The sequence below is a fragment of the Podarcis bocagei genome (assembly GCF_964188305.1).
Source record: "Podarcis bocagei genome assembly, chromosome: 3".
NCBI lineage: Eukaryota > Metazoa > Chordata > Lepidosauria > Squamata > Lacertidae > Podarcis > Podarcis bocagei.
The window spans coordinates 22755815-22780443 of NC_138127.1; the positions used below are offsets into that span (position 1 = coordinate 22755815).

Here is a 24629-nt window from a genome sequence, read left to right on the forward strand (position 1 = left end):
AAATGCTTGGTATCATTAAGAGACAGTGATTTTGCTTAAGGATTCCTAGTCTGTTAATTTTAAAATGAACCGAAGAACCAAAGCTCAGAGGCGATACATCCAAATGCTCATGTGAGGAATGATCCAACTATCAAGGCTAGACTTAAAGCTATTTTCATAAAAGTGGGGAATGAGGAAACAAGAGCCACTCATTCGGTCTCCACTATTTCTACTCTAATGCCTGAAGCAGGACTCCAGGACTGCCACAAGAAAGATCTATCCAGTCTCCCTACAGCTCAAATAGGGGACTTGGAGCAGGTTGCCCAGGGTTGGTTTTAATTTAATCTGGGCACATATCTGAAGCAGCTTTTTCCAAAGATACACAACTGGTGTCATCATACTTGTTAAGATAAACTGAAAGCATTTTCTTAACTGCACAGACTATGGACCAAGTTCCAAAAGCGAGGGCATGTTCTCATTGGCTGACCCAAGAATTTCCTTGGCCTAGATGTTGGTCAAAGTCTGAGGCTGTAGTGTTTACTTTCTGGAAGAGCTGCAAAGCTCTCCTCTATAGACCGATGGAAACTCTGCAATTTCTGAATCACAGAATCATAGAGTTGGAAGGGACCATGAGGGTCATCTCATCCACCCCCCTGCAATGCAGGAATTTTTGCCCAGTGTGAGGCTCGAACACACAACCCTGACATTAAGAGTCTCATGTTCTACTGAATGAGCTATTAGGCTAAGTTCAAGACGTATATACTTTCTGAAAGAGCTGGGATACTTTCCTCTTTAGACCGACAGAAAGTGTGTGGTTTCTGATTCACTTTTACTGCATATGCTTCTAATTTATTTAATATTTTTATATTATTTCCCCTCCTCCCCATGAACCTGAAGGTGTCTGCATGTCTGGGTGTGTATTACTAAGGGCTTCACTCACCTACCTGCTCACCCCTTTGGTAACTCCCCTTTCCCCACATCTGACCTAATCCCCCGCCTTTACAATATTGTTTTCTTTTTATTACAAGAGTTACCAAGAAAAAATGGGCTTGAAAGGAGCGAAAGGTGAAAAGGTATGTAATTCGCCACTCAGGGATGTAGGGGTGTCATGGTTTGTTTGTCTGCATGTGTTGGCTGGGAAGTAAGCATGGCTTGCACTCACTAACAGTCCAGGCATAACTAAATGTTGCCATACTGTCCAAGTATACTCTATAATCCTCATGTGTAATTTGTGCATAGACAGAAATGTGTCCTCTGAATGTTTTCCCTGATGCATTAGGTTACAATATTTTGTTCTTTACTCTTATTACTTTTCCTGATGCCAGCTCAATGTTTGTACGTGCCTTGACGGTTAGCTCTTATTTTCCTATGCCGATTGTTGTGGGTTACACGTTCGGGCGTTTCATGTAATATAGTCCATGTAAATATTAAGAAGGCTTATACTCTTGTCATAGGGAGAGCCTTCAGAGAAAGGAGAAAAGGGCGATCCAGTAAGTACAGCTAAAACCTGTCACTGTGGTTTCTTTCTAGTATTTATTCTTGGTTTGCTTCATACAGTCGGTGTATTTGCAAAAGTCTGCATAATAAAGTATGAACGTAAAAATATCACAGATCTCATGTCGCTGCTGCTCTGTTGCCTACATGTCAACGTGAATCATTTTCAGGAGCCTTCCCCAACTGGTACCTTCAAGGTGTTGTCAAACTACAACTCTCATGGGTCCCAACCAGCATGGTTAGTGGTCAGGGATAACAGGAATTGTCTGAAACATCTGGAGGGCACCAGTTTGGGGAAGGCTGATTTACACGTAGCAAGGGGCAGTGACTTTTGCCTCTCTAGATGCTGCTGAACTATGCCTCCTATTGGTTTGAGCTGTCATGGGCTGCATGGCACCAGCCGGGATGGGCAGGGATGCCAGGTTCTATCAGAGGAGGAGGAGCCCCCCCTCCCCGCCCCGGATTCGAGGTGTGGGGAGTTCAGGCAGTGGCAGGGAAGAAGGTTCTGCACCTTTGCTGCTGGACTTCCCAGCAAGGGAAGAGGATTTGGTTGAGTCAGTCTCTACACGTCTCCAGAGAATGAGATTTCCAGGGTAGCTCAGTTGGAGATGGGTAGGACTCAGGTCCTGTCACCAAGGACTTGGTGTTGTCTGCGATAGCAAGAACATTTTTCATTCATACTTATATAGTTAGAAGTTTAACATACCATTCTCAAAAACATTTTTGTAGGGTGCATCAGGGGAACCTGGCCCTTCTGGACCCATTGGAAGTCCAGGACCACAGGTACGTAGGTTATATTTGGTATACAAAAGACCACGTTGAAGCTCTGTGTTGCCCTTCTTCTGATTTTTAATCCTTTATTTAATACCATTAATTTTTTTAAAACAGTCTTCTGAGCTATGTACTTGCACAAAATGCCAAAAATATGCACAGTATTATGGGTTTTTCTCACAAGTTCTGCTGACACCTTAAAATAGTTGAATGCTGTCCAGATCTTGTGTTATTTCTTTGTCCTGTACAGTGCCAAATAAACAGTTAATTTGAATGTTAAATAATCACAGCAACTGTGTTCCGATCCAATGACCCCTCTCAGTTGTCCTTTACCAACCAAATTTTGACATGCTGCTACTGCTCCCTGAAACTGATAAAGAAATCATATTATTTTACTTTATTTATGTCTGAATGTATATGGCAACCTTCAGTTTGCAAAAATGCGTAAAGCAGCTAACGAATAAAAGACCACAAATAAATCCCAAATACGTTTTATAAAAAACCCCAGTAAAAACAGCTCTTCATTGGAAACAGTAAAGTCAATTCAAACTAAAATGTACAGGTGTTTTTCTCATGTTTGAAGAGCAGAACAGAGTAAATAATAAAGAACAGCAGCTTCAACATTTCTATTCATATGTAAATGTCAATCATTTGAAAGTGCTATAAAAGTCTGAAAGTTTCACTTCTGAGAGTGCTATAAAAGTCTGAAAGTTTCACTTCCCAAAGAAAAGTAATAAATAAATAAATGCTCATTTTCAAGTTTTTTTTAAATGGAATGAATTCATTTTTTTCCTGTGAATTCACATGTAATATTTGGCATGATTGCAAAAAAAATAAATTTGTATGGTCTTTCTCATTTGCTATGAAATATACCTCAGGCACATAAAAGAGAAAGAGATGCACTTCCTCCTTGATTAAAATTAATTCATACAGCCAAAAGGCTTTGCAATTCTATGCTTTTATTCATAAAAATTCATTCTAGAGCTGTCTCTTCTATAGCGAATTTTAAAGCTAATGGTGTAGAGCTCTATTTAAAATGCCCCATTTGTTTAGATGGATTCTAGTTTATTTCATTTTCCCCCTCCCCTAACACTTAAGGAAACTGAAAGAGAGCAAGAACAGATAATGAAACTCACAGCTGGAATGTCGAAGGCAATGTAGTTTAGGCAAAACTGGGCAGGGTTTTTTTTATTATTTTTGTAGCATTTTAATAATGTCACCCTTTTTTTGATTACATCCTTTGAGTGTATAAAACCGACTGGGATTTTTCGTGCTTTGAGAGACGACAGACAGATAGAAGAAACTGAGCCCAAGTAAATAATATCACAGGATTTTTAAGGAACCCCAAAGTATCAGTAGTGGTCATGGGGCCGAGCAGCATAGGACAACATTACTTACTTGGCTTCCCAATGTGGATGCTGATACTGGTAACCAAGAGGGAGAAGGTGACAGGGAAACTGGTACAATGTGGGTGCAACAGTGGGAGCATCTGATTGGCTATGCCACTGAACCATGCCAACTCCCCACTGCCTCACCCCTCTCGGTTACTAGCAGTGACCTCCACATTGGGGAGCCAGGTAAGTAATGCCAACCCACTGACTGCTACTGGAGAGCATATTACCAGTCCTTTAACTGTACACCTAAACCATGAGGAACTAGACCCACCCACTCCCAAAAGGAAGAACTTTTCACTCTTTGAGTTACAGGATTTTAAATGGGTGTGCTCTTTGCTGGTTTTGAACACCTTCAAATAAGGCTGTGCAAATGATGTGGCTGCTATATAGGAGGAAAACTTTGGCGAATCCCACCATCTACTTAAAAGTAACTCTCTTTTAACTGGCCAAGTGACATAAAAACTTACCACCTTGGTCTTTCTTTTTAATTAACTAGGGCTTAACGGGAGAACATGGAGTACCTGGAAGACCAGGGATTAAAGGAGAAAAGGTATGTTTTGGTGGTACAGAATAATAATCATTCTCAAATTAGGTGAAAGATTCCTAGGACTAACCTTTTGAGTGTAGCTGTCCAGGCTTTGTTATGAGCAACATCATCCAGTATAAATTATTGCTGCCTTCTCGTTACTGAACAGAATAGGGATTCACAGTTGAGGTCAATTTTCCTGTTACTGCAGACTCATATCTGTATATCTATTGAACAGATGCAAACAAAGCAGAAACATATCCCATTGTTTACTTCTGAGATCATTTACCAGTCTGCCCCAGAGCAGTGTATGTCATTAAAATAGGAAACAATACAATAGAAAAATAATAAATATAATGAAATAATTCAATATCTGCAGCACACAGGAGAAATTTAAAAAGCAGTACAGTATTCGTCAATATTCTAAAAAAAAAATGACTTTAACAAACTGACAATTATCCATCCCTCCTCCAAAAGCCTGCCAAAAGAGGTCAGTATCCTGAAGATGCAAGACCCACCTACTTAGGTGCTGCATTAGATGAGAAAGCTAAGGCTACTGTCAATATAGCTAGGAGGGTGCCATTTTTGAAGCAGTTAATTGTATTAGTAACATGAGTCCTGACAGCAGTTCAAGAAACGAAGATGTTACTAGTCATAATTCAAACCTCTAAGACAAAACATATTAATGAGACATTTGTAATTACTTTCTGTGACTTTACCATTGTTTCCATCTATATTACATAGGGGGACTCTGGTGGAATCATAGGCCCCCCAGGGCCGCCAGGTTCTAAAGGTGACACAGGACCTCCAGGATCAAGCCTTCTAGGAAAACCAGTAGGTATCATAGAGTTACGTGGCAGAAGGGACCGTGAGATCCTCAAAACCAACTCCTGTCCCAAGGCAGGGCCTTGAACATATGGGCACTTCAGATATAAACTCATATGTTAATTCAGAGTGAGCACGCCACAAGCAGAGTGGCAAAACTGTGACTGTGGAGCAGAAAGATCCCAAATGTTAGTAAAGTCACTTAAACAATGCAGACGGAGTCCAGAGAAAAGATGAATCCTGTTATAAGGATTTTGTTTAGGAAACTAAACAAAAATGGTGTATAATCTGAGGAGAAATAAACAGAAAGGGCCTGTACCTAGCAAGGAGGCATTCAACCAAACATATGGAGGAAAACTCCCTCAGAACTACAGAGCACATGCTACCTCAGCATCTGCTAACATCCTGCCGCTCTGCCTGGTTGCTAAGCAATACGACCTCCACCCATTCCCTCTCTTGGTTAGTTGACTTTAATGCTGCCAGAGGTACCCATTTAGTTGCACACAGAAATTGTCATTTTTTTCTTTCTACACTTAACATCTTGGGTCAGATTTCCAGGCTTTTGACCCTACTGTGTGTGGTTTTTTTTACTGGTTAGAATCACCTCCAAAACAGAAAACAGCCATTTTACAGCAAAGTATACAACATACCCTCCTGCCAACCTAGCAGTTCGAAAGCACGTCAAAGTGTAAGTAGATAAATAGGTACCGCTCCGGCGGGAAGGTAAACACCGTTTCCGTGCGCTGCTCTGGTTCGCCAGAAGCGGCTTATTCATGTTGGCCACATGACCAGCCATGTTGGCCAATAAAGCGAGATGAGCGCCGCAACCCCAGAGTCGGCCACAACTAGACCTAATGGTCAGGGGTCCCTTTACCTTTATATAACATATCATGGTTCCTTCACACACATGCTTTTGTTCATAGTAGATTTTCTTTTCTTTTATTTAAAAAATCAGGGACCAGCAGGCATTCCTGGAGCAGTTGGTCCACGGGGGCCTAAGGTAGGGGAAACTGTTAGAATTCGTGTTTTTGCATTTCCTGAGTACTGAGTTCTTTTAAAGGTTCATAAACAATGGTTTGCTACTTCACCAGGGTGAAAGAGGGCTGCCTGGAGTACAAGGGCCTCCTGGAGAGATGGGTCCAGCAGGAAATGGAACCCAAGGTCCTCCTGTAAGTACATCCCCTCCGCCAGCTTTTTGTGATGTTCATGCAAGGCTAATAATGCCCTATGTAAGTCACAGTTACTGAGATGATACAACCTTGGTAGTGATCCTCCATTTAATATGCACCATTTCCTTTCCACTGTACAGAAACTGTGCATTTTCCGAAGGGATGAAGTTGTTGCAGGGTTTGTATCCAACAAAATCATCTCATTTGTGCAGAGGGTTTCATTTGTACAACATGAATTCCCTTCGCTGTCCTCTCCTCTGTCCCTCCCCCCAATATCCTCTGGAGGGTTGGAGTTTTGGGGGGAAGAGGCAAGCGGGGTGGGAGTTCCATTTTGGAACTTGAAACCCTCACACAAATGGGACAATGCCATTTAATACATCCCCTCATAGTATTTCCAGGGTCACACTGCAGCACCCTTGGGGTATGTAGTGTTTTGTTTAGTTTTATACCTTTTGGGATATCTTAAACAAGCAGCTATATAAATGCCTTCCTAATCTTGGTTTTGGGAATGGGAATGGAATTGGAAAGGAATGGAAAGAAAGGAGTTATGCATTGCTACATCACAGGGCAGCTAGCATGGTCCCTGGCTTTCCTCAGAGTGTAACCGTACCTAGAAGCACAGTGGCCTACTTTATGTTAGAGATTAAGGTGCATTTGGAACATATTGTTATTTGTCAGCCATTTGTTTGTTTGTTTACTCATTTACTTATAGTTGTATAGCACCTTTTTCTCCAAGGTGTAATGTGGTATACATAGTTCACCTCTCTTCGTTTTATCCTCACAACAACCCTGTGAGGTAGGGTTAGGGTTAGACAGAGAGTCAGTGACTGGCCCAAGGTTATCCAGTGAGCTTCATGGCTGAGTAGGCGTTTGAACCCTGTTTTATTGTTTTAAGGTGTTTAATGTTTTCAAAAAATTATTCATTGCTGGTTTTGGATTTCAAATTGTATTGTAATCCACCATGGGACAACTTTTGTGTGAGAAGGCAGTGGGTATATGAAGGTCTTGAATACACACACACACACACACACACACACACACACACACAGTGGTACCTTGGATTACATACGCTTCAGGTTACAGACTCTGCTAACCCAGGAATAGTACCTCGGGTTAAGAACTTTGCTTCAGGATGAGAACAGAAATCGTGCTCCGGCGGCACCAGAGGCCCCATTAGCTAAAGTGGAGTTTCAGGTTAAGAACAGTTTCAGGTTAAGAATGTACCTCCGGAACGAATTAAGTACTTAACCTGTGGTACCACTGTATATATATAAAAATATGAACCTAGAAGTTTACCCCTCCTCCATTAGCTCACTGTAGTCTATACAACTGACTGAATGATGAAACAACTGGATCTCATTCCACCTGCTGAAGCATCTGGCTTTCAGTGGCTAGGGTTAACATACCATTTGGAGGTTTGGTTTTAGCATATACAGCCTTCCAATATTTTTATGCTTTTGGTAAAAAAATCATTCATCATTTTATAGGTAGTTGGTTTTGTTTTGTTTTTTGTTTTAATCTGGTTACATGCCTTAAGGTTTCATGGTAGAACAATTTAAAAACACAAATCAAAACAAATGATCAATTTTTGCAATACATATCCTACCATGAGAGGAATACAACTGTGGCATGCAGAGTCTTGTGACCAATACATGATAGCTGGGGAATGTTAATCTTCCTACGCACTTCACAGGGGACAATTTTTCCTGAGGATCATTGATGTATCATTTCAGTCTCCCCCACACACTGGCCTTCATGTTTCAACATTGCCCCGGCCTTTAATGTCGTAAACAGGGAAGATGGTCAAAATGTTAACTCCAAAGCATTTGATTTTACAAAAGGCCCGCAAGTGTTGTGTTTCCCATGCTGTATCATCTTGCTAGTCAAATGTCACCATATTTGTCAATAAAGAAGGATACATGTTATAATAACCATGGTCCTGAACTGTGCTCTTAATTACAGGGATGCATTGCATACTTTGTTTGATGAAGCCAGCTTAATAAAATTTTATTCTGTTCAAATTAGGAGCAGAGGGCATAACTCTTGGAATAAATTGAAATAAATTACTGTAAATTCACATTCAGGGTTTGAAGTGGGCATAAACATTTTATTTAAAATATAAATAGGCTTTAAAAAAATTGTTCAGAAACTTTCAACATCTGCATTTCTTTAAAAGATAGTGCTGATTTCAGTTTTGAAAAATAAAATACAGTTGTCTTGTGGATCTCATAGCAACAATAAACTTTGTAGCAATATAACTGTGTAGGTTTTTGTGGATTAATTTTACTGAATGGCCATCTAGTATATCCAGCCAAATATATGGGTCACTCTCATACTTGGCAAATTGCTAAGTTTGGGGGGAGATGTGTTGGATATTATCTAAACCAGGCATAGGCAAACTCGGCCCTACAGATATTTTGGGACAACTCCCATGATCCCTAGCTAACAGGACCAGTGGTCAGGGATGATTGGGAATTGTAGTCCCAAAACATCTGGAGGGCCGAGTTTGCCTATGCCTGATCCTAAAGGATTGTTAAATCGCACCCCAGGTGACCCTCCTCTCACTGGGTCAGCAAGCAGAGGTGTTCATAATGACTGTATATTTCCATTTGAAATTTCTACCTCATGAGAATGAAAAGAGGGCTACCCTAGAGGGCTGAAATGGGCAGAACAGCAGGCTTCATGCAGGCACAGTCTCCTATTGCTTGGAGAAAACCCTTGGGATGAGGGGACTTAGGGACTTTCGGTCTTGGGAACTGATTTTATAGGGTAAGATTTACTGGGGATGGGCTGCTGTGCTCATTAGGCCTGACACTCAGCCAAGCCTGTGAAGATTGTGTTTTTGCTAAAAAAGAGTTACCTCCAACTTTGATCTGTGATTTACTACCAGCTCTCTCTATGAGAGTGCCTGAGAACTGTAATCAAATGTACTAATGTATCACACTGCGATTCTGTACCTGTGACTTGTATTTCTCTTTCATTCTCTCTCTCTCTCTCTAGGGTCTTAAGGGGCCTCCTGGGGCACCAGGCTTCCAGGTAAAATACAAAATGGGAAATTTAGGTGAGTGCTATTTATGCCTTTATCGTCCAGCTATTTCTTGATGACCCAACTTGTTTCCACCTCAGGGCTCAAGAGGACCTCCTGGATTACCAGGTACTCCAGGAACACCAGGGATTGATGTAAGTACTAACTTTGCAAATGCTGCAATGGCAATTTGTATCTCTTGTCAAAGCCAAGAATGTAAAATACAGTACTTTTAATATATCTGTCCATAGGGTATTCCAGGACGTGATGGAAAGCCAGGACTCCCAGGGCCTCCAGGTGACCCAGTATGTATATAAACCAAGGCTCTAATACAAATGCACTTAAGGGTGAATATTGCAAATTTACCTAAAGAGCTGCAAGCATATGAAAGTTTAGGCTTATGTGTTGAATTAATTATAAATAGATTCACAGTTTCAATCACTTAGGATTTTGTTTGATTAGATGTGGGGAACCTTTGGCCCTCCAGATGTTGCTGAATTACAACTCCAGTCAGCCCCAGCAAGCATGGCCAAGGGTAATGGAACATGTAGTTCAAAAAGTATATAGTGCAGCAGTGTGGGAGTTGTAGTTCAGCAATGTCTGGAAGACTGAGTCTGATGAACACTTGTACTGTTGTTGCCTGTTAAAAACAGTTACTGTACTTGCATTTGAAAGGTCTAAATTATCTTAAAAGGAACACAAGTTCAGATGGACCTTCCTAGCTGTCTCTTTTGCAGGACTCTTGATTGTACTACATATGGAACTACAATGCCTCTGATGGTGGAGGGAAAGTCAACAATGAGTTTTACGCTTTCCTGATGCAATTCAATTCTAGGCTAGATCTGCTATTGGCTGTATTTTGAGCTTTAAATATTGCACTTGGGAATTTTGAATTTACAGTTGCAATTTATTTAATTTATTTGCACCTTTTCTTTTTGTAGTATTTCCTGCCAGTATTTCCTATGTCATTCTATTTCTTTGGAGAGCTGCATCACCCTCCTTTATTATGAAATATGGACAATGCATATAGTCATGTAAGATGCTTTGCAAGGGGGCTCTATTCCCTCCCTGATCTGTTTGTTTGTTTTCAGGTTGCTCTTCCTCTTCTTGGAGATATGGGTGCTTTATTGAAGGTAATTGCGTCTTCTGGTTCCCTGTTCTCTGCCGATAGTTGGCAAAACCACAGAGGCAATCAGTTTTGCAGTATCGATGCTAATCTACTCTTACCTATAGAGCCTAATTTTTATGTTTCTGCTCTGCTCTTTTGGTTTACCACCTGATGTAAAAATCAGAAACCCTTAGCATATCTGGAATTAGCACATTATCATGGACCACCGGTATTCATTCTTAAACTGAAGGAGATCACAGTGCTGACAAGGCAAACTGTTTTCCATGTTGAAATCCAGCATATATATTTTTATTGCATTTATATCTCACCTTTTCCTCAAGGTGGTATATACATGATAATCCCTCTCCTCATTTAATCCCCACAACAACCATGTGAGTTGGTTAGGCTGAGAGGGGAAAAGGAGAATGGCAGTCTTACCTGGCAGGGATGGCCATGGAGTTAAAAGTTACGGCTACCTTTGTGACAAGATGCATTACTACTTTTCTGAAAATATTCCCCACCATTTTCGTCTTCATTAGGGTGATCCTGGTCCAAGAGGTCCCCCAGGAATCCCAGGTAGAGAAGGGCCTAAGGTGAGTTCCTGAAGCAAGAACTCTGTGTAGCTTTCTGGTTAATGAAGATGTTGAGCATGGTTGCTTATTCATTTTTTTTTTTTTACGTTTTATTTCCATGTGCTCTATTTTGCAATATTGCAATTGCAGGTTGCTGTGGTTGTTTTAAAAAAATAAATAATAATGAGCAGTTGTTTGGGTGTACTTGTTTGCCAAACAGTAATTAAAGTGCCCTCTGCACACACAAAACTGGAGCTGCCTGGCTAAGGGGCAATGATAAGACAATTCACTAACACCGTGTCCCATTGAACTGGAAGTATCTAAGGGACTCAAGCCAAAAGGAGGAAGCTTCCATCAATTATACAATTGCAGCTGACTTGTATTGAAAAGGACTTACTTTTGTTTGTAGAATAAGTCTTATAGAAGGATATTGGCCATTGGAATGGGCTTTGCCAGATGATATAGCATAGCACTTTGTTAAGTGGCATGTGGAAACACTAGTTGAATTGTGCTTTCGGGTGATTACAGAAAAGCAATGCCTCAGCAGCACTAAAGAATTCTAATATTGCAGTAGCATACATAAAAAAGGTAAAGGGCCCCTGACAGTTAAGTCCAGTCGTGAACGACTCTGGGGTTGCGGCGCTCATTTCGCTTTACTGGCTGAGGGAGCCGATGTTTGTCTGCAGACAGTTTTTCCGGGTCATGTGGCCAGCATGACTAAGCCGCTTCTGGCGAAACCAGAGCAGCACACAGAAATGCCGTTTACCTTCCCACTGGAGCAATACCTATTTACTTGCACTTTGACATGTTTTCGAACTTCTAGGTTGGCAGGAGCTGGGACCAAGCAACGGGAGCTCACCCTGTTGCGGGGATTCGAACCGCCGACCTTCTGATCGGCAAGCCCTAGGCTCAGTGGTTTAGACCACAGTGCCACCCATGTCCCAGTAGCATACATACTCGTGCTAATTATAGTTCATTAGCATATATCCAGGCTCCAGAGTTTGACTCCATAACTATGTGAAGTTGGGCAGTCTTAAACCTTTTCATTCTGTCTGAATGGATATTCCATAATTGTTGTTTTATTGGGTATTATTAGAGATGCATGCAATTTTTTTCCAGGGGGTACTCAAGGGTACGCAATACTAGCACTTCTTTTTTGTCGTTGTTTGAAAGTGCGGCACTTACCATGAAGTTGTTACAGTGAGTACCAGCACCTCTCTTTTTTTGGTTAAAAAGTGTGACACTGCTGTAAAAACTTCATGGTCCCAGCAGCACCTTTTTCTAGAAAAGAAGCACTGGATGCAGGAATAACAATGTATGAAACTATCATATCTGTGTAAATAATTTTACAAGCTCATCTGCTTCATTCATCCATGTAAATATTTTGATTTCTTGTTACTCTGTTTTTCGGTACTAAAAGCACAGTCTTGTAGAAGTGTACTCAAAAGTAAGTCTTACTGAGTTCAATGAGACTTACTTCTAGGTCAGACTGTATATAAGCCTTACATCTACAGCTAAATTTCTCATTGAACTCAAATCATGCTGATACCAGGACCAGGGCATGCAATATCATCTCAGCCTTGTTCCATTTTTTCCAAATGCCTTGAGGGGGGTTTGTTGGATAAGGTTGTTTTTATAACCAGACCCTACAATGACATCCAGCTCTTTGTTTCTAGGGAAACAAAGGTGAACGTGGATTTCCTGGGCTGCCTGGAGAAAAAGGTGATGAGGTAAAAACTCCTTCTGTTGCAATTGTGTTTCCATTACTCAGATGTGAAGAGCCCTGCTAAGGTGTCCCATGGGCACCAAACCATTGAAGGGGCTTCTGAGAATGCACCTAGTTAGCACCTCCCCCTGGATGGCAACACTTGCCCCAGCAATGACCACCACCAATGCACAGTCGACGTCAGTATGGATCCCTCTGTGAAGCTATGAATCACGGTTATTCAGGGTTTGCACTGTTAGCCTACTGTGTACAATGTCTATGGTGAGCACTGCAGAAATTGCCAGGGCAAGAGGGTGGGGACCAGAAGATGTGTTTTGTGGTGGCCACTACCTGCTACTGTTTTGCGAAGGTTAGGCAGGGGTGTGATTTCATTTAATTTGGTTGGAGTCAGAGCATAGGGCTTGTAGATTTCATTAAATATCCTCATCTTTTGCCTCTGTCATTTGAGCATAGGTGGCATTGCTCAAATACGAGTTTCTGTGCTGCTCATTGAATACATGAACATCAACTGGTGGTGTTTAGCCAATGAGCTGGATGCATTTGGATTTGACAAACAGATTTCCTTATACTGCTGCATGTATAAATATGACCTTGGTACTATTAATATAGATTTAAAGGTAGATTTGACAATGGCTCTATGTTTTAAGGACAAATGGGCCAGCTACAGAAAGGGACACAGCTTTGTTATGATGTGTTTGTTGGATCCTTTCTGCTCAGCAAATGCAGCAGGTAATTCCAGAGACCTGACATCAAGCAATTCTTTAACAATACCTTACTGCTGAGAACCAAGAGGCAACTGAGCAAGTAATAATAAAAAAGGCCAGTTTATAATTGGCATTTAGTCTTTTAAGAGACTCCAGAGCAAATTCATTCTGGGCAAAACTTTTTATTGGTTCAGTGGGGTGCCATATGGATTCGTTCAGTTACTAAGCAAGAGTCCTACTGCTGTGCAGTTCATCAGCTCCTTAGGCGATCCGGCACTTTTCAGTGGCTGTTACATTTTAGCAGTAGCTCTAGGTTAGTGCACTGTAAGTGGGTAAATTAATGCTACTTTCAGGAGATTACACTGCCAACAGTGATTTCATTAGTGGGTCTGAAAGGTACAAAGTTTCAGGAGCAACAAAGTTGGGTTGTACTTCAAGCCAATGTTGTAATGTATTGGGTTTCACAGAACTTTGGACAAACTTCACTGTCAGTTTCTTTTTAACAGGTGAGAGATATCTTAAAATGTAACATCTATTGTAACCTGTCTCTGAACCTATTTTTGCCTTATTTCTCTTTCTTTCTCTTAGCCTTTCGTTCTTGTTTTGGGGCTTATTCTCATCCAGGATAATAAAATATGTCCTTTTTACATTAGAGCAATTGGTATGGTTTGCACTAGTTTTTATGCTTTGTTGTTGCTGAAACAGAGCGTTAGCCAGTGTGCCAAAATCTGGTGGTGCACACATAGCTTCTACTTTTCTTTTTACTGTCATGCACAAACGCAGCATGTGGGAACCATGTACAATCTCCAAACAAATGCTGCCCAGCCAGTGGTCAGGGGTGATGGGATTTGTAGCTTAGGAACATTTGGAAGTCCACAGGTTCCCCATCCCTGCCGTAGACATGCAAGGTATGAGTACATATACTGTATAGGCAAAGGTTGCTTTACAATAGTTTTGTTAGTGAAAGGATTTCCATTTGCACAACAGAACTTCCCCTCCCTCTCTTCTTTCCCCGCACCCTTCTCAAATCTGCTCCCTAGGTGGTGTGTGATGAGAAGAAAAAGAGGGGAGGTTCCATTGCACAAACATAAGTTCATAGAAAGGAATCTAAGAATCGAAGAGTTGGAAGATACCAAGAGGGTCATCTGGTCCTACCCCCTGCACTGCAGGAATCTTGCCCACAGCCATCCCTGGGTGGGTTCAAACTACCAACCATCTGGTTAACAACCAGACTTCATTTAATACTGCTCCTAAAAAGCGTCCTGCAGAAATTATCCATCCTGCATACAGAGCATAATTGCATTACACGCTTAAATTGATTTCACTATTTATTTGCAAGAATCTCTATACCACAACTGGGGGGGGGGGGGACTATCGTAGTGAACAGGATAAAAGGAACAATAAAGTTGCACTGTGTTGATATGTGGTTAATATATACCACATGAAACATCCAGCCTTCCCCCAAAGAATCTTGTGAATTGTTGTTTGAGTACAGTCATACCTTGGATCCTGAACGCCTTGGTACTCAGACGTTTTGGCTCCCAAATGCCGCAAACCCAGAAGTGAGTGCTCTGGTTTGCAAATGCTCTTTGGAACCCAAATGTTTGACGGGACTTCTGCAGTTTCCGATTGGCTGCAGGAGCTTCCTGCAGCCAATCAGAAGCCACACTTTGGTTTTCGAATGCTTAGGAAGTCGAACGGACTTCCAGAACAGATTCCATTCAATTTACAAGGTACAACTGTATTCTCTATTGCAGATCCTCAACCGCACCTCATAGAACTAAAATTCCAAAGGTTTTATTGGAAGAAGGAAACACTGTCAAACTAGTCTGTCTGTCTTGACACTTCCTATTGTTTGTGAGGCAAAGTGTAAAAGTTGCATGGAACAGTTTAGTTTTCACCCTCTGTGATGAAGCCAAATGTGTAGCTGTTTAAATTCATGCTAATAAATGTGCCATACTAGTAGATAGTCAAGTAAATCACTTTGAGAGCCTCTTGTGGGGCTATAAAATAGGATATTATTCTTAAATAAATAAATTTCCAAAACATAAAACAGATCCCTGTTCACTGAGTCAAAGAGAAATAGATACTAGGTGATTACATGTTGTGCCCCAGATCCATACTTTATTACTTTCTTCTTTATTAAAAAAGCACTAATGTCAAAAGAAATCAATACTCTAGTTACATACCTTAGGTATCAGAGAGCTACTTCAACTATCATCCATTATTGGCGGGTGGGGAAGCTGTTGATGTCCCGAAAAGGAAAAACAACAACAATCTAAGCAAGACTAATCAAATGTATTTATTGTGTGACTTAATATTTATTGTGCTAACATTATATAATACACTGTATCAGCATTTAAAAGAAGAGCCTTCAAAATGAAAACAATTAAATGAGAAATGCAGAGGAGACTTGTGATGCGGTGGCACAATCCTTGTATTTTGCATAAAAAGAAAGCTCTCCCTACTATACAGTTTTAGAGTGTAATCTGAAACACATTTTGCCTGGGAGAACATCCCAGTGAAAGCAATGGGGTTTGAGTAGACATGTGCAGGATAGCACTGTTAACTATTCCAAGTAATCCCAGTGAATTGAATAGAATATGCTGTTTAACGACAAGAATGCTATTTGCAAGGATGTACATATTTTAGAAAAAAAGGGTCAGTGGTTCCGTATTTTCACAAATATAGAAATATGTGTGTGTATCATCTTTTATTTTTATTCATTTCAGGGTCTTCAAGGTATTCCAGGACTTCCTGGTGTAGCAGGGCCTTCTGGACCTTCAGTAAGTCTGTGCGCCATCCTTATCAATGAACTCATTGAGCACAGCATTGCTGCACCTGTTGATCAGGCTTTAACAGGGTGGGATTGTTGTAAATTGAGTGAAAGGACATTTCCAGATGACCTGTTTATTGAGCATCCATCCTGATTTGTTTGCGCAAACCTTGTGGTGGAGAATAGGCCACATAGGCTATTTATTGAGTTCCAATGCACTTTCCTCATCTCAAAAAGTCTGGGGGGTTGCAGGAGGTGAGGGGTGGACAACTTGGCTGCACAACTTTAGTTGTGCAACCCGAATACCACCTAAAAGTAACTACAGTCGGTGTAGCAAGACTGTTGTGTAGCAAGAGTGCTTGGTGGAAGAACCCAGGACCAGTATTTCTTAGTTATATAAACCAGAGCTGGGCTAAAAGCTTTAGAGAGCTTGTTAATCCAATTTAAACTCTCATACTCCAAAGCAGATAAAGAGATCTTCATGTGAAAGCAGACTTCCATGCATATCGTTTTCTGGATTAGAAATACAGACATAAACTGGATACACATCAGAACACTAGTATCCTCTGCCTGCACTGCGTTGTTTCCAAATTGGCTGTGCATTCAAATGTGCATTTCCATTCATAGTCTGGGACAAGTAGATATGCATAAATACCGTTTTTATGCATGACCTCCACTAAATTAAGACATTTGTTTGCGCAGAGTGCCTTAGCATTTAAGAGGACAGGTAACCTTATGTGAGTTTCTAGTCCCATAGACATAGTCGATAAGTGATATTCAGGCTGATTTTTGTTACTATTCCTCCCCCCAACCTGCTTCTTTTTCTGATTAAGGCCACAATTTTGTCTTCAGCAGACCTAATGGGTTTTGTACAACAGTAACCCATAAAACAATGCTGTCCTGAAAACTCACATGTTAAAACTTAACATTATGTTGTGAAGAATCCCTGTTTTATTCATTGACCCTCCCCACCCCACCCCATTATATTTATTGTAAATATATGGATTGAATATGTGAAATAAGTCAAATGATATATGGGCCAGTTTCAAATGCAACAAGAAAACGTGGTTTGTTGTGAGCATGAGTGATTCCTGCAATATCTCCTGCTCTTCCTCCTCCTCCTTTTCTGTCCTTCGTTCATGAGGGGTAGAGGTTAGAAGCTTCAGCGTGTTGTGTTGTCCAAATATGTTGAGCTGTGCTCGTTCAATCCATTGTTCTTATATCAGGAATAGTTTATGGTTGCATCTGTAAGAAATGTTCGACCACAACCACCATCTAAATATAAACTTTCTCCATCTCTCTGCCTCTCTCTTTTGCTCTTGAATGGGTGAGAAGAGGAGGGTAAAGACTTAAGAGAGTTGCAGTTATCCAGATTGGGTCTCAGTAGCTTGTGATGCACTATGCTACTTAGGTAATGTGGATCACCAAGGGCTTGCTAAACCTCCTATATAGGCTTCCTGTTTCAGACAATAAAGCTAGGGCTGTCAGCCACTTGGCAGGCTACAATTCATAGCTGATGGGCCCCGTTTAGCTTGGTGAGTCATGCATTATGCAGACAGGTTGTAATTGTTATCACTTTCCTTTCCTTCATTGAGTTGTATTCAAACCAGCACAATGATGCTTGAGTAAGATGAATTCCCAGAGCTTCTCCCTAGTGCAGTTTCCAGTATGCATCAAAAAACCTTAAAAGCACTGAAGGGGAGCCTGAGATGTGGAATAGGAGGCTGCAGTGGGGTGGGGGAAATTGGGTAGAGGCAGATTTCATGAGTGGTGTGCCTTGATCCACAGGATGGACTTTCAGATGCTGCTCTGGTGTTGAACGTGAAATACTCCCTTTGCATGAGCATTGTTGCATTTCAGCTGCACTGGATACAACCTCCTGTTCTTAATTTAGCAACTGTAATGAACAACATTTCAACATTGGAGTTGTCATTCAAGCATCAACAGTGGTTTCAGAAAGGATCAATATCAAATGGTTGTAGGTAGCTTACTGCAGGGCAGAGGGTGTTATCAGAAGCATAGCTTTCACCCACTATATATATTTTTATAGTAAGCTTCACCCAGCAGAGGCTCATCAGCGGGATATAGCAATTTATCAGAAGTATAATCTTGGGCAAAAAAAAAGTGAATCCATTTAAAATGACCTTCAAAAAGTACAACTTGCAGAATCTGACTAAAACAGTATTTTAACACACCCACACCTATATATATATATATATATATATATATATATATATATATGCAGGTTTTGGTGTCTTCGGGTGTCTTCCCGTGTAAGAGTTGGGGTGTCTAGGCGACGTTTCGACGAGGTCTCACTCGTCATCTTCAGGCTGGTGCTTTCGGCTTCTTGTTACTGGAACAGAGCAGGATCTCAGTGTTTGAGTTCCTATAAATACTGTTGAGGGGGTGTGGTGTATAGCCTCCAACGTTCTGGGCAGAGAGGAAGTTCCCAGGTTAGTGTGCCTTTTCTTCTTTTGTTCATTAATTACTTGAGGGATATCTTGAGTGATTTCTTGAGTGATATTCTGAGTACCACTTAGGAGGGTCATTAGGTGTGGATTAGTTGCTGAAGCTTTCGTGTCTTGACCTCTTGAGCTTGTGAAGAGTTTTTCTGAGAAGATGGCTGTACTGCACTTAGTTGTGCTCTGGCTTGGCTTCGAGTATAGGGGCGAGCTGTGGTTTTGTGCCCTGTGCCAGCCAGATCTGTGTAGGGATTGCAGGGGGGTGCAGCATCCGGAGGTGCCACTATGGTTTGGCTACTGGATGGTGTCTGTAATTTATCTGTGGAGAGGGTCTGGGTTTGGGTCTGGTGTGGTTGATTGGAGATGGCGTTCTGTGTGCCTCTGGTTCTGGTGTCGGTTTTTGTGGGGAGGGCTAATTTCCAGATGTCTGGCAGGCGGGACGTGTCGTCACGCTTGTTCATGTTGTGAGGGTGTTTCTCTATCTCGATGGCTTCCATGATTATTCTCTTGTGGTGATGTTCCATGTTAAAGAGCAATTTGGAATCTGCAAAATTAATTTCGTGTCCTGTTTCTTTCATGTGTTGGTAAAGAGAGGAAGTTTTTTCTTCTTTTTTGACGGCATTCTTGTGTTCTGCGATACGTGCATTTATTCGTCTGTTTGTTTGTCCAATGTACGTGGCTGGGCAGACTTTACAGGGTATTTCATAGACCCCTTGGTTTTCTAACTGGATTTTATCTTTGGGGTTTCTGAGGATATTGGCTATTTTTTGGTTGGTGCAAAAGGCTGTTTTGATATTGTGTTTATGGAGGATTTTGCTAATTTTATCTGTAGTGCCCTTGATATAAGGAAGGAGGGCCATGCCATTGTTTTCTTCTGTGTCTTGGTTTTTGGGGGGTGTTTCTTTTTGGATTAGCTTCGTAACCCTGTTTTGCTGGTATCCGTTGGCGATTAACACATTTGAGAGATTCTGTAACTCAGTTGTCAAGTGGTCTTTGTCAGCCAGGCGTTTGGTTCTGGAGATGAGAGTCTTGGCTACGGAGTTTATTTGTGCAGGGTGGTGGTGTGATTGTGCATGTAAGTAGCGGTTGGTGTGTGTTTTTTTCTGGTAGATAGTGTGTCCTAGGGAGCCATCAGGTTTTTTGTAGATTAGGACGTCAAGGAAGGGAAGTTGGTTGTTGGCTTCTATTTCCATAGTGAATTGTATTTTGGGGTGTAGGCTGTTGAGATGTGTGAGGAAGCTATCTAGTTTTTCCTTCCCGTGTGGCCAAATTACAAAGGTGTCGTCAACATATCTGAGCCAAAGTTTGGGTTTGTGTTCTGACTTGTCTAAAGCATTGGTTTCAAAGTGTTCCATGTACAGATTTGCGATGACCGGTGAGAGGGGTGATCCCATAGGTGCTCCTTCTATCTGTTTGTATCTTTGTCCATTGTGGATGAAGTACGTGTTGGTTAGGCAGTGGTTGGTCAGGTCCAGGATGTATTCGGGGGGATTGTATTTGTTTTGAATGGCTGTCAAGGCTTCATTAATGGGCACTTGTGTGAAGAGAGCCTTGACAGCCATTCAAAACAAATACAATCCCCCCGAATACATCCTGGACCTGACCAACCACTGCCTAACCAACACGTATTTCATCCACAATGGACAAAGATACAAACAGATAGAAGGAGCACCTATGGGATCACCCCTCTCACCGGTCATCGCAAATCTGTACATGGAACACTTTGAAACCAATGCTTTAGACAAGTCAGAACACAAACCCAAACTTTGGCTCAGATATGTTGACGACACCTTTGTAATTTGGCCACACGGGAAGGAAAAACTAGATAGCTTCCTCACACATCTCAACAGCCTACACCCCAAAATACAATTCACTATGGAAATAGAAGCCAACAACCAACTTCCCTTCCTTGACGTCCTAATCTACAAAAAACCTGATGGCTCCCTAGGACACACTATCTACCAGAAAAAAACACACACCAACCGCTACTTACATGCACAATCACACCACCACCCTGCACAAATAAACTCCGTAGCCAAGACTCTCATCTCCAGAACCAAACGCCTGGCTGACAAAGACCACTTGACAACTGAGTTACAGAATCTCTCAAATGTGTTAATCGCCAACGGATACCAGCAAAACAGGGTTACGAAGCTAATCCAAAAAGAAACACCCCCCAAAAACCAAGACACAGAAGAAAACAATGGCATGGCCCTCCTTCCTTATATCAAGGGCACTACAGATAAAATTAGCAAAATCCTCCATAAACACAATATCAAAACAGCCTTTTGCACCAACCAAAAAATAGCCAATATCCTCAGAAACCCCAAAGATAAAATCCAGTTAGAAAACCAAGGGGTCTATGAAATACCCTGTAAAGTCTGCCCAGCCACGTACATTGGACAAACAAACAGACGAATAAATGCACGTATCGCAGAACACAAGAATGCCGTCAAAAAAGAAGAAAAAACTTCCTCTCTTTACCAACACATGAAAGAAACAGGACACGAAATTAATTTTGCAGATTCCAAATTGCTCTTTAACATGGAACATCACCACAAGAGAATAATCATGGAAGCCATCGAGATAGAGAAACACCCTCACAACATGAACAAGCGTGACGACACGTCCCGCCTGCCAGACATCTGGAAATTAGCCCTCCCCACAAAAACCGACACCAGAACCAGAGGCACACAGAACGCCATCTCCAATCAACCACACCAGACCCAAACCCAGACCCTCTCCACAGATAAATTACAGACACCATCCAGTAGCCAAACCATAGTGGCACCTCCGGATGCTGCACCCCCCTGCAATCCCTACACAGATCTGGCTGGCACAGGGCACAAAACCACAGCTCGCCCCTATACTCGAAGCCAAGCCAGAGCACAACTAAGTGCAGTACAGCCATCTTCTCAGAAAAACTCTTCACAAGCTCAAGAGGTCAAGACACGAAAGCTTCAGCAACTAATCCACACCTAATGACCCTCCTAAGTGGTACTCAGAATATCACTCAAGAAATCACTCAAGATATCCCTCAAGTAATTAATGAACAAAAGAAGAAAAGGCACACTAACCTGGGAACTTCCTCTCTGCCCAGAACATTGGAGGCTATACACCACACCCCCTCAACAGTATTTATAGGAACTCAAACACTGAGATCCTGCTCTGTTCCAGTAACAAGAAGCCGAAAGCACCAGCCTGAAGATGACGAGTGAGACCTCGTCGAAACGTCGCCTAGACACCCCAACTCTTACACGGGAAGACACCCGAAGACACCAAAACCTGCATTCCTGTACCCGTGAAAATCTACGAAAGCAAATATATATATATATATATATATATCCCTGCGTATTGAGATCAAGCAGTCGCCTTTGTTGGACTCTTTTTGGCTGAAAACATTCTTGTTTAGAAATTTGAGCTCATGTAAACCTGTTTTAGTATTTAAACTTTTGTATGTTGTGAATTTTCATTTATTCTGTTGTTTTATCTTTTTGTCAATGGATTTGAGGTATTTTACAATCAAGCAGTGTATACATTTTATGAAATAAATGAATATAATAAAAAGTAAATAAATGTTTTTCAGGGGGCTGTCGGAAGACCTGGACCCCCAGGCTCACCAGGGACAAAAGGTGAAAAGGTACGTTATCCCTTTACATATTATATTTACACGCCTCAAACCATTTTGTTGTTAGCTTACTGAACTTCTTTTTTCTCGTAGGCTGTTTAATGAAAACAATATCAGTACAGTCTTTAATTTTGTTTAGGTTGAAGTTTTTTGAAATGCCAAGAGTGAAGGTTTCAGTAAGACATATCAGTCACATTGCACATAAATATATATTGTATTCTGATTTCATCTAGTTAAAGGCACAGATTTAGCCAGGTAGTGATTTGAGTTTGACTGCATATGCACTTAGGGACGAAATCGACACCAAGACCCCCCCTTTTTTAGGGTTCTAAAACACAGGTTTTAGAATCTTAAAGATTTCAGCATCAACAGCACTTCTGGGACCTCCCACAGCCCATCTGCGGTTCTCATCTTTGTGTTAAGGAATTGAAGTTCAAGGCAACAGAAAACTGAGCTGCACAACGGAATGCTTATCCACAGCAATGTGTTCTATATTATAGATAAATCAACATCAGTGCTACTTGCTGCAGGAAAACAGCAACAACAATGAACCGCCTGTTTTTCTTTGATATGCTCCAAAGACAATTTTGTCAGCATGAATTGATGGTGGTTATTTTTTATATATAAAAAAATTAAAATATTATCTTCAACAGGGTATTCTCATCCTCCTTCCCCAGTCTTATTACTCTTTATAATAAGCTGTCAGCTAAATTCTGTGTTCTGCTAAGGAGCAGTCATAGATAGTACCTTGTAGCATTCACTAAGGTTTGCTATTGTGAACTCTGTCCCTGATGAAATTCTGCAAGGAAAGGAATGGAAGGCATTTTATGTCCTTTAGCTGTAGTGACTCACATTGCATAGATAGGCACCAGGCATTCTGGTTTATATTCAAACTTGAATTTTAAGTACAAGGCAACTAACATCTATGTTTGAAAGTACCTTTTTTGGGGGGGTTACTATTAAATATGGTTGTTGCTTACCTTGCTTGTACATATGTTGAAAAGAGATATTCATGGTGGGTTTTTTTATTGCACTTCAGGGAAACGAGGGTATTCCTGGAAAACCTGGACCTCCCGGACCACCCGTAAGTGAAATATATGATACTGTCACTAGCTGGGGGTCCTAAGCATGTTTTTGCAGAAAAATGCTGTACCTCACTGATTCCTGAGAGTTGAAGCAGCGCAACTGATTTATTGTGGCCCAAACCTCCATAGGAAAGGCTCTGTTTTCATGTTGATGCACCAGCTAGAATTTTGTGTGTGTGTTTGTGCTTCGTTGGAGATTAGAGTTTGTTATCCTTTCTTTTCTTCACTTTTTCAGGGTGTGCCGTACAATGAAGGAAATGGCATGAGCAGCCTATATAAACTACAGGTATTTATGGTCTGTGGTCTAGTATTCTGCAGTTGTAGTCACTTTGCATGGATTCAAACGCAGTGTTTCTCCCACTGTAGGGGGGTGCCAACGTTCCCACATACGCTGGTCCACCTGGGGCGCCTGTAAGTATTGCATTACTGTAGTCTTTGATATGAATATAGTGTCTCAGTGCAAACCTATGCGTATCTCCTCAGAAATAAGCCCCGCTGAATTCAACAGGACTTGCTCCCATGTAGGTGTGCACAAGATTGAAGCCTAAAACTGCATTTCAGAAGTTGCACACAAATGCTTCTTTCTTTCTTTCGAACAACAAGCCTGATATAAGGAAACGGGGATAATTCATTTTACTAGTATAGACATGGTTTTCTTTATGGTTTCCCTTTGTATTTTGGAGCAGCAGGGTCAGCTGAAATGCCCTTCCAGGTATTCTCAGGTTTCCATCTGGTCAATGCCTAAGGTGGAGACTGCCTGTGGACCTTGTGTCCCAGCGCGGAAGAAAGGAAAGATAGAAACGTAATACAATAAATAAATAATATTTGTTTCTTTGTCTTTCAGGGCCCAAAAGGTGACACCGGAGCAGTGGTATGTAACTGCTTTAAATGTATCTTAAATATCTGATAGGATGGGTGTTCACTAATTACCACCCCCCAGCCTAATTTCAAATTCATTTTCTAATTCAGAAGAAAAAAATTATTAGTATTTATTAGAACTCTGCTACCTATTTCCTTTTGGTACAGCGAGGCTTAAATTTGTTTACAGAATGAAACAATACTTACTATTTTTAATTACCACTTGTTGGGAGGTATTATGTGAGGAAATTGAATAGAGCTGGGGACTGGTGGATACATGATCCTCTTTATTGTGGTGTTTTTTGTTTTGTTTTGTTTCGCTTTTTTTAACTTAATGCTACTTAACCTTGTTGCAACTCAGGTTAGATTTTACATCTGTAACTTGGAAGCATAGCAACGTTAAGTATACACCCCAAAACTTCTATCTAGTAACATTGGTGATTTAAGAATGTAGCACTGCTTATTTGGTAGAAATAAGAAATAGGAAGGATGTCTGATGCAGAGACAGGGGTACTTACCTAAAACAG

General features: G+C 41.1%; 1 protein-coding gene across 9 annotated transcripts in view; it reads left to right on the forward strand.

Moving 5' to 3' along the window:
* Positions 1-24629, forward strand: part of COL19A1 (collagen type XIX alpha 1 chain) — a 219116-nt gene that overhangs the window by 156398 nt on the left and 38089 nt on the right. For 7 of the 9 annotated variants that reach the window (XM_081186914.1, XM_081186916.1, XM_081186915.1 and 4 more), the window contains exons 19-37: positions 1008-1052; positions 1434-1469; positions 2203-2256; positions 4135-4188; positions 4909-4998; positions 5945-5989; positions 6081-6158; positions 9159-9194; positions 9285-9338; positions 9435-9488; positions 10275-10316; positions 10831-10884; positions 12540-12593; positions 16026-16079; positions 22118-22171; positions 23199-23243; positions 23480-23530; positions 23611-23655; positions 24089-24115. In XM_081186914.1, the coding sequence (XP_081043040.1) occupies positions 1008-1052; positions 1434-1469; positions 2203-2256; positions 4135-4188; positions 4909-4998; positions 5945-5989; positions 6081-6158; positions 9159-9194; positions 9285-9338; positions 9435-9488; positions 10275-10316; positions 10831-10884; positions 12540-12593; positions 16026-16079; positions 22118-22171; positions 23199-23243; positions 23480-23530; positions 23611-23655; positions 24089-24115 (972 nt within the window). The remainder of the gene's footprint in view (positions 1-1007; positions 1053-1433; positions 1470-2202; positions 2257-4134; positions 4189-4908; positions 4999-5944; positions 5990-6080; positions 6159-9158; positions 9195-9284; positions 9339-9434; positions 9489-10274; positions 10317-10830; positions 10885-12539; positions 12594-16025; positions 16080-22117; positions 22172-23198; positions 23244-23479; positions 23531-23610; positions 23656-24088; positions 24116-24629) is intronic. The other 2 variants (XM_081186912.1, XM_081186911.1) reach the window with 2 other exon arrangements.